The sequence below is a fragment of the Prinia subflava genome, chromosome 8 (assembly GCF_021018805.1).
Source record: "Prinia subflava isolate CZ2003 ecotype Zambia chromosome 8, Cam_Psub_1.2, whole genome shotgun sequence".
Lineage (NCBI taxonomy): Eukaryota > Metazoa > Chordata > Aves > Passeriformes > Cisticolidae > Prinia > Prinia subflava.
The window spans coordinates 35,474,189-35,483,669 of NC_086254.1; the positions used below are offsets into that span (position 1 = coordinate 35,474,189).

General features: G+C 47.9%; 1 protein-coding gene across 1 annotated transcript in view; it reads left to right on the top strand.

Moving 5' to 3' along the window:
• Positions 1-3,160, top strand: part of LOC134554226 (ubiquinol-cytochrome-c reductase complex assembly factor 1) — a 46,849-nt gene extending 43,689 nt beyond the window's left edge. Inside the window, exon 10 of the mRNA XM_063404704.1 lies at positions 1,986-3,160. Coding sequence (XP_063260774.1) covers positions 1,986-2,120 — 135 coding nt within the window. The 3' untranslated portion in view covers positions 2,121-3,160. The remainder of the gene's footprint in view (positions 1-1,985) is intronic.
• Positions 3,161-9,481: the final 6,321 nt, after the last annotated feature.

Below are 9,481 nucleotides of genomic sequence, written 5' to 3' on the forward strand. Positions count from 1 at the left end.
TTCTTGGGAGGAACTGGCTTAATCAAATGCTGAAGGTTGCTGATGCACAATGATGAAGCTGTAGTAAAGTTTGCTGGAGACAAACACATATAAAAAGTATATAATTTGGGATAACTTCTTGCCAGATAGGGAATTTGTTGCACTTCTGGATATTCAAGCAAAGGATAGGTCTGAAGCAATCAGCAGTTAAATAGGAAAGAGTGATCACACAGGAAAATGTGGCACATTGGGTAGGAATGAGCACAGGTTCTGTGCAGACAGGTCATTCCTGCAGACAAGTGGTGCACGTAAGGGAAACATTCCCAGCTTTACATAGGTACCAATGAACTCTGAACTTTACCACACAGGAACAAAGCCTTGGGATTACAGTTGTATTACCAAAATGTCAGCTCAGCACTCCATAGTGTTTAAAAAATGTAAAACAAATGCTCAAACTACTAGGGAAGAAACAAAGGGTAAAATATTGCTGTGGTGCCAGTTTTACATCTCTGGTACCATTGTGAGCTGGAATAATGTGTCTGGTTCGGGTGCTGACCAGCAGGATGTTTAAAACATTAACTGAAGAAGGCTCAGAGAGGAGCACTAAGGGTGACAGTGAAACTGCTCCTTTATTAGCAATGAATAGAATCCCCTGCCCAAAAAAGAGTGGGAGAAAAAATGGGAGACATCTGTGGGAAATCCTGAAGGCATTCTGAAAGGTGAGCAGTGTGTTCAGGGACACAGGAATGTGGGCACAGAACGTTGCCACAGTTGGTGCCGCAATTCCTCGTGGGTTCCAAAGCCACTGGCAAGGTTTATGGAAGAAAAGTTTGCCCAGGGCTCTTTAATCCACAACCACTTCAGCCTCAAAATCCATGAATGAACAGATTTGAGAGGGGGGGAAAATGAACAAGGAAAAGAGCATTGTGTGCTGTGTTTAATTGCTCCTGGGGAGGCTGCTGGCAGGGGCTGTCAGGAACAGGACATTGTGCTTAGGTGGCTTTCCAGGGTGACCCTCTGTGGCCATGGGTGCATTCATTCCTCTGTTGAGAAACTCCTTGTCCAATTATCCTTTGTTTCCAATAACATTGTGTACCAGGTAGTCTCCACAGTTTCTTGTGGATCCTGTCTTTAACAATGGCTATTAGTGGATGCCAGAGGAGAATATACTGACAGGACAACATGTACTGTGCTCTCCCAGCCTTCCTGAACTAATGGTGATGGGTTGGTCTTTGACTGATCCGTGAGTGACTTTTTTCTTTTTTCTCCCCCCATTTCCCATATCTAGGGTGACCAGTGGCAGCAAGTTGACCCTCTGCTGTGTGATGAGAGGGGTTTTATTTTTAATTTTGCTTACATTGCACCATAAAATTACATTAGATCCCAACTATCTTGCCCAGAGAGGTTGTGGCTGCCCCATCCCTGGAAGTCTCCAAGGCCAGGCTGGACAGGACTTGGAACAGCCTGGTCTAGTGGAAGGTGGCAGGGGTGGGACTGGATGGGCTTTAAGGTCCCTTCCAACCCAAACCATTCAGGGATTTCTTCTTTCGTGAGGATGGGTGTTCATTGCATGTTCACCTCTTCCAGCTCATGTGCTTTTATGTGGTAAATCCCAGGTGTTCCCTGCTGGTCAGGCCATTTTTCTGTAGCTAAAGCCTCAGGTTGTGTGCAGGATGGGAGCTCTCCATGGGGTGCTGGTCTGGGCAGTGTCCCCTGCAGTAGCCACCAGGAGGATGAAGTGACTCATGGCAGCTTTGCGTGGCTCCTCTTTGCCCTGTTGCCAAAGCTTAGCTAAGGCATCAGTGACGCAGGTAACTCCAGAGCATCTGCAGATCCTTATCGTGATCCTTATCCTTTCCATGATGCTTCGCAGCTGGAAGTGACCTTTTAAGGTCTGCCTCACACAAATGGCCGATTAGGCTGAAACCTCCCTGTTGTGCTTGCTTTTTGGAAAGCCGGGTGTTTGTGTGGTGGGGCGAAGGGACAGTGACTCGCTGTGCTTGCAGGTGCAGCACCTGGACGCGCTGAGCGGGGAGGACCTGCTGCTCACGGGCGAGGTGAGCTGGCGGCCGCTGGTGGAGAGCAACGCCCGCAGCATCCTCAAGCCCCGGGCCCCTGTTTACAACGACGAGGGACTCTGAGATCCACGTGCCAGAACGGCTTGGGAAGCATGCCTGGGATGGGACTGGGCTGGGGCTGCGTGGTCAGGAAGAACAGTCTGCTGTTGGAAGGAAAACATTTCAGTAGCTATCCCATCTGTGGTGCCTCCGTAGCCTCCTGGACAGCCATACTCCCAAACTTCACCTGCAAATAAATGCTCAGTGTTTTAAGAACCTCTGTCCTTTTTATGGCCCCGAGTGGCCCTTGCTGACAAATGGACAGAGCTGCCTTCTGCCTTTAGGAAACCAGGTATTCACCATGATGTAGAGTTCTCTCAAAAAGACATTTCTGTCCCTTGCCTCGTTTAAAGAGCTGCTACTCAGAGACACAGTGGTGTCCTCTGCTCCCTGAATGGTTGTGAATGTAAATCTGAACTTTGCATATTTAGATACTAAGGATATATTTTAAATGCCTGATATCAAGATGGAATGGTCCATCTTTGCTTTAGTGGAGTTAGGAATTGCTTTAACAGATTCTGAAGGGTTTTCTGTGAAAATCCCTTTTAGGAACTCTCCACTTTGTTGCACGAGGATAAGAGAATGCAAAGAATAATGCACAGTCCCCAGCAATCCTCTGTGACTTTGGCTGTCTTAGGGAGATTGAAGCCCCAGTTGTGGCTGGGCTGGCACTAAAAGCTGCCTCAGTACTTAATGTTTCAGTCTGCCTTGCTGATAGTTCCACATTCTTTGTAGAATTGTGCTCTAGGAATTCCTTTATGAAAAGAACATCCCTGTTGTGTCCCTGGCACTGGACTCTGCTATCCTCCATCCCCCAAAGCAGCGGTCCAGGGCTTTTTAGCAGGATCCTTCAACACCAGTGAAAACTTTCTATGGCTGTGCAGGCAAATGGTGCCAACACAGTAATTAGGGGAGCAGGAGCTGCACTGATGAGATCAGCAGAGGCCGAGGTGCTCTGTGTGGGTGGATGGTTCACCAGGCTGTTTCCAGGTCAGTGGCAAAACAGTTTTCATTTCTCTCCTGTCCAAACTCTGAGTCAATAATAAATGTCAGTCTTGGTTAAATTGTTGTGTGTTTGTTTTCTGTGCCATGTGTGCTTTTGATAAGATCAAGCCCTATAAAATCAGGATTTATTCCTAATAAAAGTATTAAGCAAAAGTAGAAGGTGATAATCCTTAATTTGTGAATTTAATCCTTAATTTTTGACTCCTTAGTCTGGTGAAAGTGTAACTGTCTGGCTGTGACTATTCTTCCTTCTCAAGTTGCTTTCTTCATAGTGTGTGTGATGGGGAATATTTGTCATCTTTTCCCCATGTAAAACGCAGTGGGATGCAGCAAAGAGGCTCCCAAACACTGCCTTGTGTGTTGTTGTTTTAATCTTCTTTTAGGGACCCTTCTGTGTAGAAGAAAAGGCATTTTGTGTTTTTTTTTTCCAGGGCAAGCTTCCTCAGTTTAACTTGTTATAAAATGAGTCATGTAAAGAGCCCCTCTTTCTGTGTGAGATGTATCCCTTCTCTGTGAAAACATTACAGCCCAAACAACTTGCTTGCAGTTTATTTAAGATGCTTTTGTTGAAAGCTGAGCTAAGCTGAGAAACCTCTTATGTGTGAAGTATTATACAGTGTGTGTGAGATAATAACACCTTGTAATTCATTACAGCTGGCTTCTATTTACATAAAAGAAGGCTGAGCTGTGTAGGAATTTGCTGATTAATTTATTTTTAATGAGAGTGAAGTATACCAAGTACCAAAATAAACTTTACTTTGTGTATCTTACTGCTCCTGAAATAGGTGGAAAAATTAATGGTAGATATTTTGGCTCAAAGCTACATACATTAATTCATATACAAAACAGTTATTTAAACTTTAACCCCTTTCCTGCTGTGTAATTTAAACCTGGGCTCATGTTCTCCCTGCCATGGGAACACAGGGCTGGGAGCACACCACCATCCAGCCCAGGGACCGTGCTGGCGGGGAGGCTGGAGAGCTGCAGGAATTCTTGGGCTGGCCTGGAGGGGAGAACACCTTTGTGCTCCGAATGTGGGACAGCGTGTGGTCAAAGTGAACCCTCCCCTGTGTTTATGGGCAGGAGGCTCCACAGGTGATGGTGCCAGATTGGAGTCATTGGCATCTGCCCTTGCCTTCTCACCTTTTATTAGAGTGAGAATAAAGGCCTGTAATCAGGGCTCTGGCTGGGCTGGGCAATGGCTTCACCCTCCCTCCCGCTGTAAGGGCTGAGCCAGCAGTGGGGTGTGTGGGGCCTGGTGAAAAACAAGGCAGATGCTGTCACTGAATTAAAAGGGTAATTTGTTAGAAAGGCAAAATCCACTGGAGGCTACACAGGACTAGGGAAGACTTTGCTTTCCAGTCATTAGTTACCCAGAGGCAGGATCCTACAATACTAGATTGGATATCAGGAAGAAATCCTTCCCCCTGAGGGTGGGGAGGCCCTGGCACAGAGAAGCTGAGGCTGCCCTTGGATCCCTGAAACGTCCAAGACCAGGCTGGATGGGGCTTGAGCAACCTGGGATAGTGGAAGGTGTCCCTGCCCATGGCAGAGGGTGGAATGACATGAACTTTAAATAAAGTTCCTTCCAACCCAAACCATTCTGGGATTCTAATGTGACCCCTACTGCTCTCAAAATGTGAACTAGAAAGCTGCCATTGTCAGTATCTTATGTAAGACATCTCTCCAGCCAGAAGGAAAGAAAATACATTTCCCATTGCAAGTGTTCCAGCAGCAGAGATTGGCAGGTGAGTGATTCCTATGCACAGTTCTGCTTCAAGGCCAGCAGAACAGAGGGGGTTTAACCAAACATTGTAAAGCCCATCTTTTCCTTTTTTCAAAGTTTTCCAGAGGGAATGATTGAAGGTATTTTACTTATGGACAGTTCTTTGTTTATGGGTTTATGGAAAGTGATCTCAGGCCCTCAGCTTGGAGGCACTTACTATATTGAAATGAACATACCCAGGTGGATTTCTTCTGGAAGGAACCACTTTATCATCCAGCCTGATCTACCTCATATACAGCATTTGGACATTGCTTAGGATTCCAAAGGACTTACTCTTCAACTTTTCCAGGTATCTTAAAATGAAGAAACATGAGCACCTAGGAAGCACTCATGATTTCAGCTGGATCCTGAGTTTCTCTCTGTGGGTAGAAGGATCAGCACTCAGCATCTTCTTTCTCTTTTCTTCCACAGGAGAGTAGGAGCGTGTTTTGTCTCACAGGGTCAAACTTGGGAAGTCTCTTGCTTTAGGCTGGTATTTTTGAGATGTTTTGGAGTAGGAGGGAGTCATCTGATACTCTTCAATGCCCACTCTCTATTTTAGGTGGTTAAACTTTTTCCTGTGTCACTTTGGCTGTTGTGGTCACATCACCTTTGGGTGTTGAACTGTTTTCTCCTGCATCTTCCAAGTGCTGCAGTGCTGAGAGCACAGGCATCTTTGATCTCCACATTTCCTGTGCTATCCAGTGCTTAGGCTCTGTTGAAATGCAGTTGCCACTTCCCAGATTTGTGACTCCCATCTTCACCTTCAGCAAAGTGATGTTCTCAGTCATGTCTCTGCCCCGCCAAGCCCCCAGGTCAGAACTGCTGCTCCAGTTGGAATTAATCACTGTCCTGCCTCCCTGCCCTTGGCTCGGCAAACGTGGGGTGCAGAAACAACACTAAGAACAAAATTTTCCACCAGAGCTTTCCATTAGAGCAATGTAGAGTAGGTGAAGGGGAGCGAAGCTGTGAGGGGGCTAAGCATCAATTGGGAGGGGACTGGTTGTGCAAGCTTGGTTCCTGTGAAATGTGCCAGTGCCACTGCATGGCACCACTGAGGAGCAGTGGGAGCCATGCCCTACCCTGTGACCCCCTCGTATTTTCCACATTCTCCTGCTTGTTGGAGAATGGTTTAATCCTGGTGGTTGTCTACATCCCAAGGATGTGCTGAAGTACTGCTTGAGCATTTGGAGAGGTTTGCGGATCCCCTCTACAGGTATGCTAAATGAGGCATTGAGCTCCAAAGCTGCACTGGCTGCTTCCTTCCAGGAAGAGGAAAGTCCCAGTGTGGGGAATTGTGTTTAAGTTAATCCATACCTAGAAACTGCTGTGTCTTCCTAATTCTTCTGCTAAGAGAGCTGTGCCACAAATGGAGTGGTTATTTCAGGCCCCAGTGTGGGGTTTGATCATGGCCATAGCCTTGTACATGAGTATTTTTCTTGGGTGATGCTGGTGGCAGCTAATTTAGAATCATAGAATTATAGAATATCCTGACCTGGAAAGGACCCAAGCAGGATCACTGAGTCCAGCTCCTGGCTCTGTACAGGACCCCAAGAATCCCACCCTGTGCCTGAGAGCATTGTCCAGGTTTTCTAGTGGAGACCTCCCTGTATGGGCACCTCCCCATCCGCCTCTTCACATCTGCCCTGCTTTCTCTGATCTCTGTTGTCACCTTAATTAATGAACTCTAATCAAGGCTTTGCTCTTTTCTCTGCAAGAGGCTGTGATGAACCCACGTCCTGTCCTTCCCACTGACCTGCACTGTGTCCAGCTCTCCCAGGCTGCATGGAGACCTGTCCCAGCTCTCTGGGTGATGTGTTCCTGCTGCAGGGAACAGGATCTCTATCCTTGGGCACGTTGTGTCTGCACAGCCCAGCCCTCAGCATGCTCCATCCTCTCTTGAAGCTCTGACAAGGCAAGAAGAGGGCAGCAGCTTATATGAGAGCCCGGGAAAGTTGGCAAGGACATAGGAAAGGCTCAGCACGAGTGACCAGTAGGCTCTGCTGCTTACGCAGTGCCCACCCCTCCTCTGCCTGCAGAGGGACTGTCACCTGTGGGTGCCATGGGCTTCCTGGCCTCCTGCACCCTGATGGGGCAGTTGCATATTAACAGTCCTGTGATCCTTCCCAGACTCCTCTGGTGAGGTTTTTTTTGACCACTGTGCCTTCTTCAGGCATTCAGGGCTGCCCTGTGCTTCTTCCTGAAGCTGCTGAACATGTTGAGGGAGTACTTGTTTTGCTTACAGTCATTCAACCTGCTGGGCAGCTTGCTCTGCTCATTTGTGGGACAGAAGAGATGGCTGGGCCTCATCCTTCCACTGGGAATGCAGAGAGCTCACATGACAGTGATTCCACCTTCTGCTGTTCCATCTCAGTGACTGTTCCAGATGGGATATGCTGGGAGCAGCCAGGGAGCTGAGGTCAAGTGGCAATACATCTGCCAGAGAGACCTGGGGCAGGTTAGCGGAAACACTCCCAAGCACTGCCTTGAAATTTTTTAAATCTTTTTTAGGGAGCCTTCTGTGTATAAAAAAGTCATTTTGTTATTTTTTTTCCAAGGCAAACTTCCTCAGTTTAACTTGTCATGTAAAGAGCAATATCTGTAATCAGCAACTTCTGCTGTCCTGCTGTTGCTGTCTCGTCCAGGTGTGTTCATGTAAGAGGGCCCTGCAGAAGCTGCTGAGTGTGGATCCTGTTGGGAAGCTGCTGCAGCTCATCCAGAGGTGAGAGCTCCCTCGTGCTCATTTTAGAAGTGAGGAGTCCTGCACATGCAAAGCCTTCATTAATAACTACATCACAAAGAGCTGGGCTCCTTCATTCCTCATCCCACCTGCCAGCTCCTGGGCTGCTCCACATCCTGTCAAAACCAGGCATCTTAGGCACATTTACTCAATGTCCCACATCCTTCCTTGTGCACCCTCTCCCTGCTGGCAGCCAGACCAGTGATGTTACAACACCCAGTTCTGTCCCTGTGGATTCCCTTTGGAAGGAGACACAGAAGGGGTGTCTGGAAGTGCTTTCTCCCATGCTCAGTACAGGGCAGCAGCTGAGGGAAGCAGCTCACTGTGATCCCTCTCCTGCCAGCTGTGCATCAACCTCCTGAGCAGCTCAGGGCTGCATCTCAGAGGGTCACCACAGCAGCTCCATGGACATATGTTGGCTTCCCTGCATGGCACAAGGGATGGCAGAGACCTTGGAGCTGCAACGGGACAGAACCTCTGTGGTGGGTGCACCTCTGGGCAGGGACAGCAGGGGATGGGGGATCCCTGCCTCCCCTGGCATTCTTTAAGATTGGATCATTTGGCCAGTGCCCTATTTCAGTGACGCAGGTGTGAGGCTGCTTCTCCCGATTTGAGAGGATCTTAACAAATGAATGGAAAAGATGAAGCAATTTGTGTGCTGCCACTGTGTTTAGATTCTGTAGCACTGTGACTGGGAATCTTGGACAAAAAATGGGGAGATTTGACTTTGCACTGCTCTGTGGGTTCAGTGCAGACAGAGCTCAGTGCAGGAACTAAAATTGGGACTTTTCTTGTCCAGCTGTGCTGGCTGAGTACACCTGGCCAGTGAATTCTGCAGTGGAGCACTGCCATGCAGTGCCTTCCAGAAATGCTGGTACAGCACTGAGGAGCACCCTGATGTTTTGAGAAGGAAGATTGGGTTTCAGTCTGAAATAGAAGGGGGCAAAAAAGCAAATCTGGCTTCTTGTGTTCCCGGTTGAGTGCTCTATGAGATCTATCAGGAAACAGTTGGCAGGCTGCCTCCCATGCGTGCGTGAAGAGGAAGAAGCAGGTACATTCTGTGGAAAGCTCAGGCAAGGTGTTTGTGTTTGCTGAGCTCCAAGAACATCTGTGGGATGGAAGAATGAAGTATTGCCTAATGCTTGGATCCTGGCTGAGCTCAGATATCAGCCAGAGCAGAGCTGCAGAGACATTGACTTGGAAGTGGCACTTGGGGCGTGTGTTCAGCCAGAGGGAATTTTCCCCTTGTCTTTTTCTCCATTGATTGCAGAAGGTGTGTAGACAACACTTCCAGATAAGATCCCTGCTTTTAGCTGGCAAAAACGAGCTGATGGGATTCCCACATCCTGTGTTGGCCAATCGGCCTCTGAAGTGCCAATTAGAGCCGTTTTGCCAGACAGCAGGGACAGGACTCCTCTCATCTAATTTTAGATGTCTGCATGGTAAACCTCTGTCACTGACTTGGGCAGCCCAAGCTCCTGCTGCCCAGAGGGGAGAGATAAGCACTTCCAAAGCACATTTCATGGGGCCTGTTCCAGGTGTCTGCTGCAGGGTGAGGTAACTGACTCCAAGAAGTCTCTGCCTCTCCCCACCAACCCTGAAGGAGCCCAGCCTGACAAGCTGGGCTGGAGATGTTTACATTGTATGTGCTTTCATGTGCTGAGGACCATGAGAAAGTACAGGAGGGAGAGGAGATCATTGCCAAACACCAGCTGGAAACAGTGCAAATCCCTTTACAAATCCCCTTTACAGAATCAGCAGCAGAAAATATGCATTTGATAACTTTTTTTTTTAATTCATACTCTTTTCAGCTCTCTAGGAAGGCAAAAAATAGGGTGATGGTATGCTTATTTTATGTTGTCACCCTGGCAAAGC